Genomic DNA, 19,435 nt, shown 5'->3' with positions numbered 1-19,435 from the left:
GTGAATTCTTTTGAATAATAATTCAAAGTGTTTGGTTGATTTTTAAAAAAAAAATTCATTATATAAATAATACATTATGTATACATTTATAATTACGTTTCAAGTCATTTCAGTGACCATTGCGGCGATTTCTTTCATCACCAGAGGGGTACCAACAATTTTATCTATTTCTGTGTCTGCAAGGTTTTTTTTTGGTTTTTTTTAAAAATATAAATCAACACAAGTAATCATGATTTGAAATTCAAATTTTTTTTGTAGTGTATTTTTCTGGCTCATGTTGGGGTTCCTTGAAGACTCTCCGGCCCGTCACGTAAGTGGTCATGTTTACAAAATGGTGCATTTTTCAAAAATATTTTAGCACAGTGAAAAAAATGACAACTTTCCAAATGAATAATAGCCAAACAGCTCTTTTCAGATAACACATTTTTTTATCTGCTATTTTAATAGTGTGCCATCTGGACGTAACAAATTGTACAATAATATAGGGGACATTTCGTGCTATAGTTAGCCCTCAGACTCTCTTTCCTAGCATAATATCTAACATGACTGGATAAAGGAGGTAAAAGAAAAAATATATCGCTGACCAGTTTAATTTCCCGCCACTGTTGTCGCAGAAATGTAATGTCATTCATAAATAGGGAATTTTCTCAAAGGGAGACTAACACAATTTAACAGAGTGTACAGTGACACTGGAGACTAGCAGAATTTTTCAAAATGTAATATTTTAAAAACATCACATGATAAAGGACAATAATATCATGACAATTATTTTGGATTTTTTTCCTACTTATATTGGTACTTATTTTATAGAGTGAACTTGAATGAAACACGCTGTCATGGGGACATAGCAAAATTCCACAGGAACCTTTTTATCCGAAGTAAATAAATTGAATAACAATTTTTATTTATTTGTTTATTACATATAAATGAATATTATTATGAAATATGTTATTTTATTTTAACATATTATATAAAATATGTTTTAAAATATAAACATACTATATATACAGTATATATGTTTCTCAATTTTCTGTGGGAAGAAAAATTTTGAACAGAGGGCATTTAAAAAAAAAAATTTTTTTTTAAACAGCAAAACCCTATCTGTAGGTGAGAGCATGTGAGAGCAGAGTTAAAGACGCCATGACTTTAATTATATATCATCGCGTACATACCTTGTTTCGATCCAAAAACTCCATGTGGCGTGTATCGCTGAGTGTCAAGACACAGCAGTGAATGGCCACAGCTGGATTTCTGGGGGATTTTATGGGTGAAACATGGTAATACAACAAGGGTCGTGATGCAGAAATCGCAGACATCAAGGAGTGGTCGAAATTTTCTTTTTCATAAATTTACTCTTTTAAATTTAAAAAAAAAATTTTCTTTGTTTGGATCAATTATTTATCATTTAACATATCGGAGAAAATGCGACGGTCAGAAAAAAAAAAAAATACAATCAAGCGCTAGTTATGAGGTAGATATCGCCTTTTTTTTAGTTTTTTTCATTGTGACGTAATTTAAAAGTTTAAAATATGTGTGAATAATTTTTGAAAGTCGTTTTTTTTTTTTAAACTAAATAGTAGACATCAATGAATGATTCTAAGCTAAAAATGACAGACATTTTGAATAATAAATATAATTAATTACCTTTGTTTTATGGCTAGGTTGAAACAAAAGCGGTTGCGCGACGTCTGTAAACGGTGGTTTCCAGGGTAAAACAGACAAAAATAGTTCGGGGGCTTAATGCGCCATGAATCTGCTATGGCAGCATATAGACTAGTGTTGTATCGGTCGCGAACGATTCGTTCTTTTTGAACGAATTGTTTGGGTGAACGAGACCGAACTAATCACCATCTGCACTGATTCGTTCTATGAAGTTAGGGCTTGTTCGCTGCGTGGGAGGGCGTTGAGCAAGCGGCAGTGTCTTCTGACATCGCACACGACCAATCAGACGCCAGCCTCATCGCGGGCAGGGGAGGGAGCGGAAACAGAATCAGGGCGTCTGTCACGCACTTCCACGTGTAGCCAATAAGCAGCCAGCGTGCACGCAAGGGGGCAAGATTGAGTTATATCACTTCCCGTTCAGTGACTCGGTCCTCCGGTTCCTGACCTAGCTTGCTGCTAACTTGACTTTCCAGTAATGCGGTGAACGAGTCAAAAAATGGAAGGAAATGACTTTGTCACATATTTGTTAATGTGGAGCCTATCAAATGCTGCTCAAACAGACAAAACACCACACAAATCTAGCGAGCATGGTTTAGTGTACTACTTTTCTTAACAGACTCGGGACTACCCATGACTGACGACATCATATCAAATTTACAGTAGTTTAAAACACGGGTAGCTAAAAACAAAACAACAAAAAAACGGGTAGCTACGAGGCAAGCAAAAGTGAGCTGCGGTCGCGTGACGGCAGTGAAGGGGGCAGAGAACTGTCACTATATGGAGGCTTCATGGCAGCGATATTTACCTCATATGTGCACAGAAAAAAAAAAAATTTTAGTATGATCACCATTATACTGATTTGCAATGAAACTGTATATACATGTCAATTTTTTCCGACTGTTTTATTTTATTTTTCGTGTCAGAGCGTGTCGGGTGTTGGTTGGTTTGACAAATTATGTCCATCCGTCCATCATGTGCTACTCAAGCGCCCAAAAACAACGCACGCGGACATGGAAGATGTCGCAATATGTCTGCATTTTTCTTAACAGACTAATGAGAGTAGAAAGGCAACATCGTAAAGAGCAAACAATTATTTCTCGTCAGCATTTAATGATCTGAGATGAGGGGACGATAGGGGAGCTGACCGGATTATTTTATTTGTTAATACCAGTGCAAAAATTCAATACGATCATCTTAATACTGATTTGCAATTAAACTGTCAAATATCAAAATGTAGTATTGTTTTTATTTCAGAGTAGCACATTTGACAACTAGCTATTTACACTTTAGTTTTAACAATAGTGACCTAAAATAATAGTGATGAGCATAAAAACTAAAATACAACAGAGCGAGAGGTAAATATGATGTGTTGGTCGTTCCATATTTAGAAATTAAACTTTCAATTTATTTTTATTTTCGTGACAGCAAGCATGCCGCGTTGGCTGGTAGCAGCAGCATTGTATATGTGATCAAGATCATGCTAAAGAAAGTCCGTGCGCCCCCGACCCCAAACCCCCACTCCCCCCACAAAAGGAAAATGTTTAACCGTGTCCTAAATCGAAATGCAAGCACAAGCCATGACTTTGATCCCATATAACTAGGACAGACGACGCGGAAGTTCTCCCTCGCTTTTACAGCAGCGGGAGGGAGACGAGGCTGTCTGTGAAAGCAGAATGATATCGCCTGTCACTCATTTCTGAAACTATGACGAGTGGTCAATGAGGAGCCTGTGTGCAAGAGAGGGAGGGACCAAGCAATGTTACTTCCCGTTCAGTTATACTGCGAAGCGGTCCTTGGTGATTCGTTCGGCAACGTCACTTCCCGTTCACTAACCGAACGATTCATTTGGGCGGGGAGGGAGGTGAGGGGGGCGAACGATTCGTTGAACGATTTGTTTGAACGAATCTTTTTACTGAACGAACCGGAATGGATTCGTTTACTCAAGTGAACGACAGATCCCGTCACTAATATAGACATTGTTCTGTCAAACACAACAGTTGATTTGGCTTAAAATACAGCCGTTTCTTTTGAAGAGGAGTGCAGGAGCAGGAACTGCTTTTTCAGCCTTGTGTGTGTTTTCTGCCATAAATATACTATTATATATACGGCGGAAAACACCCAGGTGACTTAAGGTTCCGCTCTGAGACCCTCAATTCGGCCAACTTTCAAAATTGCCCGAAATGCACGTGTGATGCATCGTTGGAAAGCTTAAAATCTCAATTTTCTGGGGGAACAAAAATTTTGAACAGGAAGGCATTTAAAAAAAAAAATTTTTTTTTAAACAGCAAAACCCTAATTGGAGGCAAGAGCACGAGAGAGCAGACATAAAGACGCCACGATTTTAACAAGATATTATCACGTACTTGTTGGATCCAAAAACTCCATGTAGCATGTATCAACAAGTGTCAAGACACAGCTGTGAATGGCCACAGCCGGATTTTTAATTTATTTTATGGGTGAAACATAGTGATATAACAAGGGTCGTGATGCAGAAATCGTAGACAACAAGGAGTGGTTGAGATTTTCTTTTTCATATAGTTGCCCTTTTAAACATTATTTTTCAATTTTTTTTTTTTGTTTGGATCGATTATTTATCGGGGAAAATGTGAAAGTGAACTTTTTTTTATAGACGCCAAATTTTTCATTGTGACGTAATTCGTTTAAAAGTTTAAAATATGCGAGTGAGTGAGTCGTTGTTTATTTTTTTTTAAAACTAAAATTTAGACATCAATTAATGATTCTAAGCTAAAAATAACAAACATTTTGAAAAATATAATTACTTACCTTTATTTTATGGCTAGGTTGAAACAAAAGCGGTTGGGCGACGTCTGTAAACTGGGGTTTTCAGAGTAAAACGGACCAATTAAAAACAGTTCAGAGGCTTTTTGCGCCATGAATCTGTTATGGCAGCATATAGACATATTGTTCTATCAAACACAACAGTTCTTTTGGCTTAAAATACAGCTGTTTATTTTAAAGCGTGGTGCAAGAGCAGAAACTGCTTTTTCAGTCTTTTCTGTGTTTTCCGCCATATCTATATCTATATATATCTATATATCTATATATATATATATATATATATATATATATATATATATATATATATATATATATATATATATATATATATATAATATAAATAATAAAATATTAATAAAATTTTCATATTTATATATTATAATTAATATTGTATTAATATAAAATAATATATGTTGGTCAAATGAAATAACATCCTTTTAACATAACAACCAGAAGTCAACTAAAGTTAGAAAATAGAATTTAGGATCCCGTACCCTTTAATTTATAATAAAAGGCAATTGATAATACACACACACACGCACACACACCCACACACACACACAAATAAGCTGAATGAGTAGCTGCCTAACTTTAGTGAAAATACATTTTAAATTATACTTGGGACACAAATGGCACTCTATAAAGAAAATGACCATCTCCCTCTGGAAAAGATAAGACCTTAGTTCTAGTCTCCTAATTAGTTACCCCACACAATTTAGTCTTTTACTGACATATGACTCTGTATCTTGTTTTTATATTTGAGCTAGTAGTGTTCAAGTTTTTTGTGTGTTTGAGCTTAGTGCAGGCAACCTGGTATATTTTGATCTATTGTGCTTGCCGTAGTTAAACCCGACGACTCGTTGCGCATGCGCTGCAAAAAATGCATTGACACTGACAGGCAGGCACAACACAACAGAATGTCGGAATCTTTGGACGATTGCAGTTTACTATCTTCGTCTTCGCAGTTTGACCTAATGGATGAGGAAGCAGTAAGAAAGAATTGTTCAACATGAAAATAATTTAGAATGGCTGGCAGTGTTAAGTCTTTTTGCCTGACAAAATTACTTTGCGATCTTCCGGTTTTGGAAGCAGAAATTTAGCAAAAATATAAATTTCTCGGTCTGGAATTTCCGTTTTGACACATAATTGTCAGTTTCGGGTGTTTAATGTACAGTACGTGCCAAAATTTTGGACACACCTTCTAATTCGATGTGTTTTCTTTATTTTCATGACCACTTACATTGTAAATTCTCTGAAGGCATCAAAACTATGCACGAACACATGATATGGTACTTTTAAAATAAAGTGGAATAACTGAAAACATTATATATACAAGGGTGGTTAGAGAAGGCAAAAAAATTACTCATGTAAGATTAGCGTTACGTCAAAATAATATTACTCAAGTAAAAGTATGATTAGTTATAAAAAATATTTAAAAAATACAAAAGCAAAAGTACAAGCAAAAAAATACTTGGTGAAAGAAGTATTCAAGTAATGAGTAACTGCTTACAATGTACGTTGTTACTCATGTAAGATTAGCGTTACGTCAAAATAATATTACTCAAGTAAAATTATCAGTAGTTAGTTATCCAAAAAAATAAAAAAGCAAAAGTACAAGCAAAAGAATACGTGGTGAAAGGAGTACTCAAGTAATGAGTAACTGCTTACAATATACGTTTTTTTTGTTTGTTTTTTTTTTGTAATAAACAATGGCATATTTTTTCTCAGCATATCATTTATGTGATCTGTTAAACAGAGTAGGGTACGTCTCGAATCATTTTAATCAATTATAAGAATAGCAGTATTTACGCACTTTTGAAATAAACAGGAAGACACATACACATGAGCATGCACTATAGTTGAAAACAGGAGATTTATGTGTATGTAACCCTGTCATCACCCCCATTTTCTTAGATTGACGATAAGGAGTTTGACATTCCCCAAGTAGACACTCCTCCCACCTTGGAGAGCATTCTCAATGAGGTAAAGTTTTATGTTTAAATGTAAACCCAATGTAACAATGTTTTGCTTAATAATTCTGCCATAAAGAGACAGCAACCTTCTTACCTTTTACAATTTACACCAAGACAAAGTACAGTGCTGGCCTTCAGCACAGGCGGACTAGGAGGTTGCCTAGGGTGTCATCAAGTGGAAGGGGTACCAAATTGTCTCGGACAAAAAAAAGTACTCGGGGTGGAGTGAAATACTCATCTTACACCTCCTGAACATTATTATATATAAAAATTATTGTCAAAAAGACTTTTGGTATGAATCTGTGACTGTGAGTCAGATCCTGACCTGGCACCCCGAACCTCTTGTCGCTCTGTCTGGTACTAGCATCCAGTTTAGGGAGGGATTTGCCTAAAAAAACGCAAATACATCCAGGGTTCACGCGTGTGTTTTAAAGATCCACAAATACATCCAAGATTTTCCTGTGTGTTTTTGAGATCCACAAATATATAATTGATTTGTGTGACACATTGGTGGAATAAGCCAATAAGTGGGAAAAAAAGCTCTCCCATCAAGCTCTGGCTGCACGCCGAATGCTCATCACGTCGGCGGGACAGAGGCTCCGTGTTTCAGGTCTAATCCATATCGCGAGTATATTTGTGGATCTTGGAAATACACGTGTGAATGTATTGGTCTGAATATTTTTTGAGGGAAATCTCTCCCTGTGTGTTCTGAGGTTCGGCCGCCGGCAACTTCACCAGCAGTCAACTCAACTCAAGAAGTGTTGGAGTCGAGGACTATTTTCCGTGCTCCTGCTCTTGTTGACCTCCAGCATTTCAAAGCCATTCGTTCACAACTCCTCGTTGTTTCGATAACCCCGCCTCCTGACGTAGTTTGTCCTTAGCTGGCCGTGGTTTGGCCCCTATTTTTCATTACCTTGGGCCAGTTGATCGAAACAGAACCGGTGCTAAGCCAGTCACGAGCCCTGAACGAGTATCAAAACCAGCTCCGTCGAAAAGGGGCCTGTGGCGACTCCTGAGAGGAATATGCCGAACGTGTTGGATGGATCACGATAAAATATATCATATTACAAAACTAATAGTGACAGGCCTATCTTCACATCTGTTTCACATCTTTGAATTTGAAGAAAACTACACTTGTGTATCACAAACCACTTAGCTGTGTATTGTACAAATGTTTGTATTAATTTATGGATTTAGTAGAAAATCAGATTTGTTTTCCAATTGTAGACGGAGGATGAGGAAGAACCATTTGTACTGGAAGATACCTGTGTGCTGAATACTGAAAATATTGATGCTCATTCTTGTGATACTGCTTCGCTTGCTAGTTCTGACAGTGGGGACCCAGCTCACTTCAAACGGTATGAACGCATGCACACATACTATTTTCTGTTAAAGGATTTATAGCACAAAACACTAAAATAAACTGATCATGATGATACACCTGTAAGACCTGTTATTCCTCAACATGCTGCTTTCACTCTCCTTTCTTCAAAGAGTGATGGTGCCATTGCTTTCCCGTAGAGTGAAGCTAAGAGCCAGTTAAAATCTATCCCCCTGGACCTACACTTGTGTCCTTTGGCTTACCATACCTACAAACATACTTACTGACTAGACTCATTCTCCCTAAAAGATTTAGGATTAAAAAACCTGTCAATTGAAAGTCAACATTAATATTTTTTTTGATCAGGCAAAAGAAAAGTTATGCAAACAAGGCTGCCAAATTTCAGTGGATTGGAGAAAAAAAAGACTATTATATGTAATAAGGCTGGCCCGTCTGGTCTAAGACACTGAGGCGCTGACTGTGCTCGAACTACGCTCTGCTCAAGTGCCACCTGTCAGTCAACTACCTTCACTTAATTGTTACAACGTGGAAAATGGATGCTATTTTGTCTAGCTTCGGTCCGTCAATGTTGAAGTTGCCTTGTGACGGTGGAGCCAATTTTAGCGTCATATGTTTAGGACACATTTTACACACAACTCGTAGCTACCACCGGAGGATATGCTTGAAATTTAGCGATCCTTCGGCAGAATTGTAGCAGAGCGTAACGCAGCTGCTGTCGGATAGTGCTGCACGGTTATGTGTTTTTTTTTCCCCAAGAAGTTCATGTTAACATTGTTTTTGTGTTTGCTGAAAATGTTTTAAGGAAGAAGAAGGCGGTGGATTTGAAAGGGGCAGTTCATGGATCAGTTCTTCGACACAGTTTGCTTCAGGGCATCTCTGCGCAGATCGTCTCGGCCGCTGTAATACTGAAGCACACTCATTCACATTTTTTGTCATTTAGCTGAAAAAAAGATGTCTGTACCTCTAGAAACCATATCTACATAGGAGAAATGTCCCAGAAATGTCATTGTTGCTCTACTTGGCTTGGTTTAGTATGGTTTCCGATGTAGTCCAATTTTGGTGACATTAATGAAAAAAATGTTTTTAAAAGTTGTATGTTATCAAAGACAGAATGTTCAGCAAAGTCAGTTTTCTTTTTGTATTTTCTGTCTCCTGCCTTTTGGTTGTGAAGGCTGTGAGAAATGAGGAAATGTGTTAAATCAATTAGTTTAATTAGTTTTGCAAAACAAAACACTACATTACATGGTTGAACAACCGGTTGACTGAAGCATTTATATCCTTCCTCAGGACAAAGTTGATGCTGGACTACCAACTGCCATAGTGAGTAATGATTTTGCTTTTCGTGAAAGACAAATCTTTTACCAGGGTTGCTAAATAACTGTGCACGAGCATATTTAGAATATATAATATGACTTTTTTAAGTGGCTAAATCGCTTCACACACATTAACATTCTCAAAAAATGACTCCATAGCCATGCCTAAGTATCGTTTTGTTATACATTTGCATCTTAATCTTTGAAAAATATAGCCAACTGTATCACATTTGATGCTCAGAATTGTGAAATTTCTTTCTCAAAAAAAAATTGATGGATCCAAGTCAACACCTGCATCTGCATGTACAATGATAAAAAAAAAAAAAACACAACAGTATTTAGCTAAGGTTATAGCTATTAGAGCGCTTCTTACACGTTCATTTTTCTTCTTCTTTACAATTTGAGAAAAAAAAAAGCTTCCATTAAGACCTCATTTTTCAAATTTGGGGATTCTCTGACAATGGCTTCATGTTGCAGGCCTTAAAGGGTTAATACTTTTTTTTCAGTTACATTTCAAAGATTCATATTTGATTTTCAATACATTTCAATTCAATCAGTGTTCATGTTAAAACTGCTAAATGCTGCAGGGGCTTTAAACATGAAATGGTGAGTTTGTATAAACCTGAGGGTGTTCATCGAATCTGTTTACGTGCTGTTTGTCTGTGTCTCTAATTTATGGTGTTTTAGATATATCATCATTTTGTATCAGTACCCTCTTTTGTATCTTGTTTGCAGACAGTTGCTGGGGTGATTGTTGTGGGAACATCTCATGGTCTGGCTTTGGTCTTTGGTAAGCCAAATCTGGTTCTCTTGTAGATAATCGTTCAAAGAAATTCTTATTTTTGGGTTGTAGATTTGAAACTGGGTTATCTGCCCTGAAAAAAAAATCACATTTTCTTTTTTTACATTGACCAATTTCAATTCCTTTCATGCTGCATAAGGGGGAACTAGAATGCTACAACAAAATGAATAAAATGTTTAATAAATACATGTTGAAATACAGTATATAAGAGAAAATAAAAACATTAGAATAATTAAATACATAAAAATATAAGTAAAAAATATTGAATTAATTAAATTAAAAAATTGAGTTAATGATCCCTGATCATAGTCGAGTGTCCATTTATACAAGCCGTTACTAGAAAATCAGTTTGTTCAGGGCGCTCATCCAATATTTCTCCTTAGGGTTCTTCGTAGTGTGTTGGGTGCTCCCTCCCAGTTCCAGTTTGCGTTAGCACCTCCCTGCTCCGGTTGACATTTCTCTGAGCTAGAAGGAGCTACCACACTTTCGTGGAAGTCGATGGCTGTGCCATACTGATTAATACTTGAATACACCAACATAAGGAACAGTGATCTAAAAAAAAAAAAAATCCTGAAATATTAACAGTCACAACATAAATGAGTACAGCCGCTTTGGAAGATGAGATATTGATTATCATCTTAATTAATTCAATAATAGCTTTTACAAATACAGTACAGGGAATCAGTGGAGGAACAAATGTGAACAGAGCCCGTGTGCGATGAGCATAAGCAGGACCTCCCTAGGTGGACCATCCTACAGGGGGTGGGTGCTAGTGGACAATTATGCGTGGGCCCCGCCACATTTTCGTAGGCCCCTCAAGACGATCTGTGTGTGGGTGGAGTGTGCAAGTGGAAATTTTTTTGCAGGCCCCTCCTGACAACCGGCCAAGCAGCTGGCAGAGATTTTAACACTTAAACACTATATTACCGGTCTGAACATCATCTTATCTTTCTGCCCACTGTACGCCCGCAAACCAGGCGTGCGGTTGTACCCCCCTAAGTTCCGCCCGGATGTATGACAGTGAACAAACACAGTTTAAAAACCGTGATGCTATATACTAATGAAATCTATACAAACTCTAAAGAAAAAAATCCTTCTGTCTTTGTTCTTTAAGAGTTAGTAGACTTCTAGTTTCAACTGTGTTACAATATTATAAAAGTGTATTCCATATGTGCATGACCATGACTTTGATGAGAATGTCATCCTTCTATGTCCTTTCCAGATAACAATCAAGCATTGAGGCTCTGTCTTGGAACAAAAACAACTGGTGCAGAGTTTGGCGCAATTTCTGCCCTCAGCATCAACAATGACTGCTCAAGACTTCTTTGTGGGTTTGCGAAAGGACAGGTACTTCATCATTTAAGGACTTCTTTATTTGAAGTGGGGTTGTAAAATCTAGTCCCCTTTCCATTCTCTTGTAAGCAAGCATGCACACATATTTTTCGGTTCTGGATTTTTGTCCGTACATTTTATCAGTAACAAACATACCCAAATATACACATAGCTAATAAATTGTTTGACTGGGTGAAAGTTAAGGCTGATGTTAACAAGCCTGCCAAATTTGCATGAATAAAAAAGATGATGAGTATATGTAATAAGGGGGGAAAAGGCTTGGCCTGTTAGTTCTGAGACGCTGTAGGCGTGTCCGACGACTGTGCTCAAACCACACTCCTCCCCTGGTCCAACTGTCAATCAAACTGCTACAGTGTGTATGCTATTTCGTTTAGCATGTTACCTCTGTTAACACAACAGTGCATGTTTGAAACATCCAAGGCAGAATACAATTTTGTAAAACATTAGTTTAAAGTGTCTTTCAAGATGAAATGTCTGATTTTGGTGTTGGATTTGATCAAATAAATGTACCTATAAAAATGCAGGTTGTACTCCAGTTCAACTTTTATGCATTTTTTTGGCTTGTGCGACAGATACACCGAAGCGACTTGTAGTCTTAAAAATATCGTAAATAGATCCTGAATATGTTTCGTAAACAGCTAAAATAACCAAGCTTGTTTCTTTGTCCAAATATTTCTGGGCCTCACAGAATGATGCTTAGTCAAGGAGCTTTTTTTATGTCAATGCAACTAATCCATTTGTCAAATTCTCAATTGCCTAACAATTTTAAGCAAAGACAACACACAATTTGTCATGTTTCATTATCCAAAGTCAGAGCTTGATGATAATTGCTTGGTGTGTTCATTATAAGATTACCATGTGGGATCTTGCCAATGGGAAACTTCTAAGAACAATCACTGAGGCGCATCCTCCAGGAACAGCAATTCTTCATGTGAAGGTAACCAGATGATTACATGCTTGTGGTTGTCACTTTACCAAAAGTTTGATTTCACCACAATATATATATTTTTTTTCATGTTTAACCTATATATTTTTATTCTGTAAGTTCACAGATGACCCAACTCTTGCAGTGTGCAGCGACAGTGGCGGATCAGTTTTTGAGCTGGCTTTCAGGTATATAGCAACGATATGTATATGTATATACAGTGTATATATATATATATATATATATATATATATATATATATATATATATATTTTCCCCCTCAAACTTTTAATAATAATAATAATACATGCATGGTCTAAATTGTCCGTAGGTGTGAGTGTGTGCATGAATGGTTGTGTGTCTCCTTGTGCCCTGCGATTGGCTGGCAACCAAATCAGGGTGTCCCGTGGCTACTGCCCGAAGTTAGCTGGGATAGGCTCCGGCACCTCCGCGACCCTCGTGAGGAATAAGCGGCATGGAAAATGAATGAATGAATGAATGAATAATACTTTTTATTTCAAAGTACCACAACACTCAAGACTACTGTAGAAAAAAATGCCAATTAAAATAGACAAAATGTTCAATGAAAATAACTAGACATTAAACATGCTATGAAATACTAAAAAAAATCTTTTCCAATCAATGTCAACAAAGCAAGTATGTTTGAGTTGTTTTTTTTTTTTTTTTTATCTAAAGCAGATATTTTCCCAAATTTTGTAGACCAATGTAATCGGTCATATATTAGAATTACATATACATTTGGGGAGTAACGGTTCACGTGGATTTATTTCACTTGCGTACCGTTTCGGTTATATTTTATGCATTTCTCCCCCCTAAAATTCATTATTAAGCGCTGTGTGCAAAATTAAAAACCTGCGGAAATTAAGTGTCTGATATTTAGGGCTCTAAAATAGTAGCATGACAACATCATGACAAATGCAAGGAAGAAGCATGAGCTAGAAGACCCTATTTCTTCACTACTGTTGGCCTGGCCTGCTTCAAGCCACGGGCCCCCAGGCAGAAAGAAAACTTACCTGAGAGATTCACCTGAGAGGTGGTTTTAACTTGGCTTGGAGGTGTGTCACAATGCTCTCAGGTGGTTTTAACTCTGCTTGAACGTGTGTCACGATACTATCGTCTCACACCACGCGACAGTTTTGCAATTTCGATACATGTATTGTTAATGGCTTATTTGACATACATTTTTGTGCTTCCAGGAGAGTAATGGGCATGCGTTCCTGTGACTCAAGATGTCTCTTCAGTGGTTCTAAAGGGGAAGTGTGCTGTATTGAACCATTACGTGCATCCCCAGATTTCATTGACCACCCTATAACACATTATTCTTTGTTGGCTTTGGCTTCCCTCACAAAGGTACTCAACTCCACCTGGTTTATCTGCTTCTAAAACAAAGCAAGTTTATCATGATTTTTTTCCTCATGCTATTAACAGATTTTGGTAATTGGGCTTAAGCCCTCTCTCAAAGTATGGATGACTTTTCCTTACAGCAAGGTCAGTATTCATGTGATCAAAAACATTGCATGACGACACATTTAGATGTAATTTAATCTTGCACCATGTACCAGTACCGCACCATAGAGGGAAGTTCCTCCTGTCAAAAATCACAGCCTGGGGGTCATTTTCCCAATACTAATTACGTTTTTTTTGTTGTTGTTGCTTTTTTGCATTATTTTCATCGAAGAAAAGAGTATAATTATTAATTTCTGTGTATTCTGTTTTCTAGTCTGAGCCATCCAGTGTCCCACAGCTGGCATGGCAGTTTGTGTCGATTCAAATGGCTGTCAACCCATTTCTGGCTTTTTGTAAAGGAGACACAGTTCACTTTCTCATGGTAAATAAAGTACCTGTAGTAAAGACAAATGTGTACTTACAGTATTCTAACATAATGCGTACCAACATGCGTGTGTCATGTGTAAATTATATTTCCTCGTTCCCAACTTTGCAAAATTGCATTGATTCTATTTTAGAACAAAACACTTCATCGCCACAGTTTACTTCAGCAATCTTCAATATTTTAATTAATTAAAAGTTGAAATCGTGATATTTGTAACAAAGGTTACATCTGTTATTTCTTAAAGATCAATGGCCACAGTTAAATGTTTTTAATTTATTTTGCCAAACCCATTTTAAAATCTTAATTTTACAATGTTCATCTTGCACTTGTCCAATAGTTGTTCTTTGAATTGAGTTTAAGCATCACCCTGAGTAATAAAAATTTTGCTTCAAAATATTATGAAGAATTAAGACCAACTCAGTGGGCGGTGAATGAATAAAAATATATGACGGTAAGGATTTTTATTTAAGTAACATTTACTGGTTTTTGATTTTTCTCTTGTGTCAAGATAAAGAGAGAGGAAATGGGCGCCATCCATGTCATCAAACAGAGACAGATACATCTCAACTGCGATATTATCAGCTTGAATGTAAGTAAACCAAGTACTTTTTTATGCTTATGTTGATTGCTGTACTAATAGAATAGGGGTTGTAATTATTAATTAACACAAATTTTCAAACACATTAGATTTCGGAAATGGCAACAGTTCTTCATTCATGGCTGGTCTTTTCAAAATGGAGCATTTTTTCTGAATTCTGGTATGAAATAGAAAAATTAGATTTCACTTCTTTCGTTCTTTTTTTTTTTCTTCGAACCTTTTAATGTTTTGATTGTTGTTGCAAATATCGAATGCACAAAACAATGAAATTAATTCCAGTTGTAACAAATACATACACAGTACAAGAAACCTGCCAAATCTCCTTTACTATCCGTGCTCCATTTCATGAGATAAAACGGAACCAAGATGTCTGAATTTTTGTTAAACAATGGTATATTTTTCTTCTCTTCATGTCATCTAGATGAACAGTTATTGTTATACTGTACTATAACCTATTACATGACCACATTAGGCCCAAAAGATGCACAAAATTCATCGAAATATGACTAGAAAAATCTATAGAAATTAAACATCACCAGTCCAAAGAGAATGAGTGCCCTCTAGTGGAGAAAACATATACCCCAACATGAAATGAAAACGAGCATATCTCCTGTTTTCCGTGGACTATCAGTGCCAAATAAAAACTGTGAGAGAGGTTGAAATCCGAGTTTTCAAGAAATTGGCGGCAGTACCCTGTCAAATAGTGTTTTTTATGTTGCTTTAAAGACGTCACAGGATTGAATATGCGGGCGTGATCATAGGAGTTCCGACTGCAAGCTTGTGGCTAGGAATGCTTATCAACAGTATATGTATGAGTTTAGACGTATGTATGCATATAGTATTGTTATACGTCTGATTGGTGCAATGGAGTCATGTGATTATTGTTGCAACGTTTCATTGTTTAAACTGGTAGAGTCACTGTGCTTGCAAAAATAAAGTCAAAACTAATAAGTAGAATAAAGAGGGAAAATGTAACGACTGTGGTGTAGCCCACAGTAGCAAAGTATAGCATTTCTTCTTAAAAAGTATGGTGTGGGAAAACTACTCTTAGAAGTACATATTTTTCTCAAAAGCTCACTCAAGTAAATGTAACCGAGTAAATGTAACACGTTACTACCCATCTCTTTTTTTTCTAATTTGGACAAGCAGTGTTGAAAATGAATTGATACTGTATATCTCTGACCATGCTTTTGTGGTAATTGTATGACATTTGAATCGTAATGTGTTCGTTTTTTTTCATTTTCACTCTTTTTCAGTGGATTAATGGCCGTACTTTAGTACTGGTAGACAGCCATGAAAAGTTACAGGTTGTAGACCGCCCCAGTCAAGAGATTTTGGAGACTTTGGATCTAGAGCAAGTGCAACTGGTCTACAACAGTCGCCATTTCAAATCGCTGGCCACAGGAGGGAATGTCTCCCAGGCTTTGGTGAGTGTTTTTCTGATAGTGCAGCTTCAATATACTGTAATTGAAGATAAAAATATGAGCCAATGTTTTGCCGAGAGTTAAAAAGCAAAATCAATCTTGTTCAGATGATTTCCTGTGTTTAACACGATATTGATGTATTGCAGGCTTTAGTTGGGGAAAAAGCTTGCTACCAGTCCATATCAAGCTATGCAGGACAGATCGTCTGTTTGGGAACAAAGGTACAATTAGTTTATATGTGTCTGATATTTGTAGCGACTGGGAATAGCGATTAAGAGTTTACACTTAGCAGTGCAATGGAAGTTTTCAATGACTGTTGTCTTCAAAGATTTAATACATTAAATACAAGCAAGCTCCTGGACCCAGTGTCTGGCCTGGTCAATCACCCTTGTAGCCAGTCGGCTATTGGAATCCAGTGTAGCTGGCCTCATGGTGTCCGCAGGCTACTGGGCTGCGATAGCTATCCCAGTGGTGCTGGTTGTAGTCTAAAGCTTGGCTATAGCAAACTGGCTACCATGGCCTTGGCCTACTGATGTTGCTGGCTGAATTTAGCTAGTAGGTTACCGGAGCCAAGTCAGGATTATTTCTTCTTTGACCCAAATTAGTATTTGAATTGGAAAGATGAGAACTAAAATAATGCTAAAAAAGTGCGAAAAACTAATTAAAAAATATAAAGTTATGAACAAACCGTGCGCAAACACTGAAACAAAGACAATGGGCCTGCCCCCTAGGTCGAAGGTGTTATTACACTTCACAAAATTCACAAAAGTCTGCTACGTACGTATATACCTGCTTGTCCATAGAAACTCAATAAAACTCAAAGTGAAAAAATAGCCATGCCAACATACTTTTTTTGTCATTTTCACTTATAGTAACTTTAAATTATATAGCTATTTTGTAAAACACAATCCTCCATCCATCTTACCATTTCTCTTTTCTTTCAGTCAGCCCATACTCTGATTCTTAGAACCTGGAGAGAGGTATTTTAGTTTACTTACTATTTTCAAAGTTTTCTCCTTTTTTTGCTATACTGTACTGTATTTGATTCATTTTATGTGTTTGTGCAGCGCATTGACTGCCTGTTGAAGCAGGAACATTTTGTTGATGCTCTTTCTCTAGCCTGGTCCTTTCATGAGGGAACAGCTAAGGCTGTTGTTGGTAAGCAATCATCATTAATATTTCACGCTACATTTATCTGGACATTCAAAGATGCTTTACCGTACATACAAAACTAAAACAAGAATAGTTAGGGGTTGTGACGTCATGTTGACGCCACAGTCCGAACACAGAAAAGGGATGCCGTTCAACATGGCAGAATCTTTAATACCGTAGATACTCACGTATAGGTCATTATTTTGACATTTTCGCCCAGAAATGTAGATGTGACCTATACGTCCGATATGCTGTCCTCGCTCTGATCATTGCCAATTTAGACAATTGTAAAACTGAAAAAACATACAATTTAGCATTAGCTACGTATGCTAACTATACAGACAAGTTATGCTCAAAATAATCTACAAATGTGTAATATAAAGAATACAACATCTCGTACAACAACAAAAATATTGACAATACATATAGCAATAAAATAATGTAGTTCAGACAAACAGCGCTTAAGAACAAAACCTGCCCAAAGAAGAAATAAAGACCAAAATCACAGCGGAAGCTGCAACTGTTTACATCAAGTAGCCATCTTGGCTTTCATAATAAGAGGAATTTGAGGGCCTTAATCCGTGGTGATGAGGAAGCGTTACTGTAAAATGGTTAACAAAGTTAAGACAGTTAAGAAACAATGTTTACCACATTGACATTGTTTGTGTTGTGTACTTAGTTGTTACCATTTATGTTAAGTTGTTACTAAATCAACAGAGTCAGTAAATAATAAAATGTACTGTATGTGTATAAAATGTAAAAGTTATATTTGTTTCAGTCATATTGGTTCCGAAAATTTGTCCAAAAATTTGCCCAAGAATCTCCAATATTGTGGTGCGGTCTATACAAGAGTCAGCCTAAAATATCTACTTTTTCAACCAAAAACTGGGGGTGCGACTTATCTGCTGGGGCGATCTCTACACAATTATATACGGTAACTGTTACTTGTGTAGCGTTAACATCAGTAATGTTATGTTAGCTGTTGCTTATTGTTTCTACAGGCTTGTGTGGGAATCCTTTGAAAAGGAAGGGAATTGTTAGTGACAAGGTAAGCACAAGCATCTTTTACAGTGAGAGCAACATGTCTGCTATGGATGTCATACTTAATTGGACCCTACTCTATGTGTTGGTAAAGATGCTAGAGATCCTGCTTCAGTTTGCTGATCATGCTATGAAGAAGTGTCCAGAACAAGGGAAAATCCAAATGATGGAGCAACATTTTCATGTAAGCAAATTCAAGTCTTAACAGTGTTCCCATATCAAATGAAATACCAACTGTGTTGATTTCTGAATAACTGGTGATTGTAGACTTTTGGCAAATGAGATAAAAATACATTAACTTGATATATTTGGATTATATAAACCCATTTTGGCTGCTGTTCCACTTACACAAATGTAAACTGCTATATTTTCCGCTCTATAAGGCGGACCTAAAAAACCTTCAATTTTCTCAAAAGCCGACAGTGCATTTTTTAATCTGATGCGCCTTATATATGGATCAATATTGGTCATTCATGGCATGACATTCCCTTTAGCAACGCGCCATCTAGTGAATGCATAACGCAACACCAAACACTACAACTACTACGCCTTATCACATGGTGCGCCCTATACTAGTGTATGAAAACATTTTTAACCCCTTCAGACCTAAGCATGCTGCTGAATTACATGACGTGTTCCAATAGATAAATTTGGTTGCGATTGCCACTTCTGGGAGATGATTGGATGAAACTTTACCCATCAAAGTCAAATCAGGAGGTTCGGCACCCCCTCTTTGCTATTTTTGGCTCTTTGAAAATGGCTGACCAAATGCAACATCAAAAAGGATGACGTAAAGTGCTCATTTCACATTAAAAACACATTAACATTAAAAATAACCAAAAAAGCTTGAAAAATCCCTGACCCAAAAATTGCACTTGTTCTGTAGTTTGAGTGAAGTAAAAATCAGTGCAGATTTTTTTTTTTTTTTTTTTGCCCAGCAGAAAAAATGCAGGTCTGAAGGGGTTAAAATTAGCCATTCATTGAAGGTTGGCCTTATACTCTGATGCACCTTATAGTGTGGAAAATACAGTAACTTCATTAATTTATTTAGCATTTCTCTTAACAAAAATTGAATTTCAACGTTTTATCTTTAGGATGTGATTCCAGTGTTAATAGATTTCTGCTTGCTGCTGCAAAGGACGTAAGTATATCCGGAAATAAAATATGATTTTTTTTTTAAACGTTGGAATGAGGAGAAT

At 36.7% G+C, this 19,435-nt stretch overlaps 1 protein-coding gene across 1 annotated transcript in view; it reads left to right on the top strand.

Moving 5' to 3' along the window:
• The first annotated feature begins 5,333 nt into the window (after nt 1-5,333).
• vps8 (VPS8 subunit of CORVET complex) overlaps nt 5,334-19,435 on the top strand; it is a 39,815-nt gene continuing 25,713 nt past the window's right edge. The window contains exons 1-20 of the mRNA XM_057847413.1: nt 5,334-5,450; nt 6,376-6,444; nt 7,662-7,792; nt 8,579-8,675; nt 9,064-9,096; nt 9,825-9,879; nt 11,114-11,238; nt 12,095-12,181; nt 12,290-12,357; nt 13,387-13,540; nt 13,619-13,678; nt 13,911-14,018; nt 14,530-14,610; nt 15,876-16,046; nt 16,190-16,264; nt 16,988-17,023; nt 17,111-17,201; nt 18,197-18,243; nt 18,331-18,420; nt 19,331-19,377. Coding sequence (XP_057703396.1) covers nt 5,379-5,450; nt 6,376-6,444; nt 7,662-7,792; nt 8,579-8,675; nt 9,064-9,096; nt 9,825-9,879; nt 11,114-11,238; nt 12,095-12,181; nt 12,290-12,357; nt 13,387-13,540; nt 13,619-13,678; nt 13,911-14,018; nt 14,530-14,610; nt 15,876-16,046; nt 16,190-16,264; nt 16,988-17,023; nt 17,111-17,201; nt 18,197-18,243; nt 18,331-18,420; nt 19,331-19,377 — 1,697 coding nt within the window. The 5' untranslated portion in view covers nt 5,334-5,378. The remainder of the gene's footprint in view (nt 5,451-6,375; nt 6,445-7,661; nt 7,793-8,578; nt 8,676-9,063; nt 9,097-9,824; nt 9,880-11,113; nt 11,239-12,094; nt 12,182-12,289; nt 12,358-13,386; nt 13,541-13,618; nt 13,679-13,910; nt 14,019-14,529; nt 14,611-15,875; nt 16,047-16,189; nt 16,265-16,987; nt 17,024-17,110; nt 17,202-18,196; nt 18,244-18,330; nt 18,421-19,330; nt 19,378-19,435) is intronic.

The sequence above is a fragment of the Corythoichthys intestinalis genome, chromosome 10 (genome assembly GCF_030265065.1).
Source record: "Corythoichthys intestinalis isolate RoL2023-P3 chromosome 10, ASM3026506v1, whole genome shotgun sequence".
NCBI lineage: Eukaryota > Metazoa > Chordata > Actinopteri > Syngnathiformes > Syngnathidae > Corythoichthys > Corythoichthys intestinalis.
The sequence above is the reverse complement of the archived record's forward strand: the minus strand, read 5'-3'. Positions and strand labels throughout refer to the sequence as shown.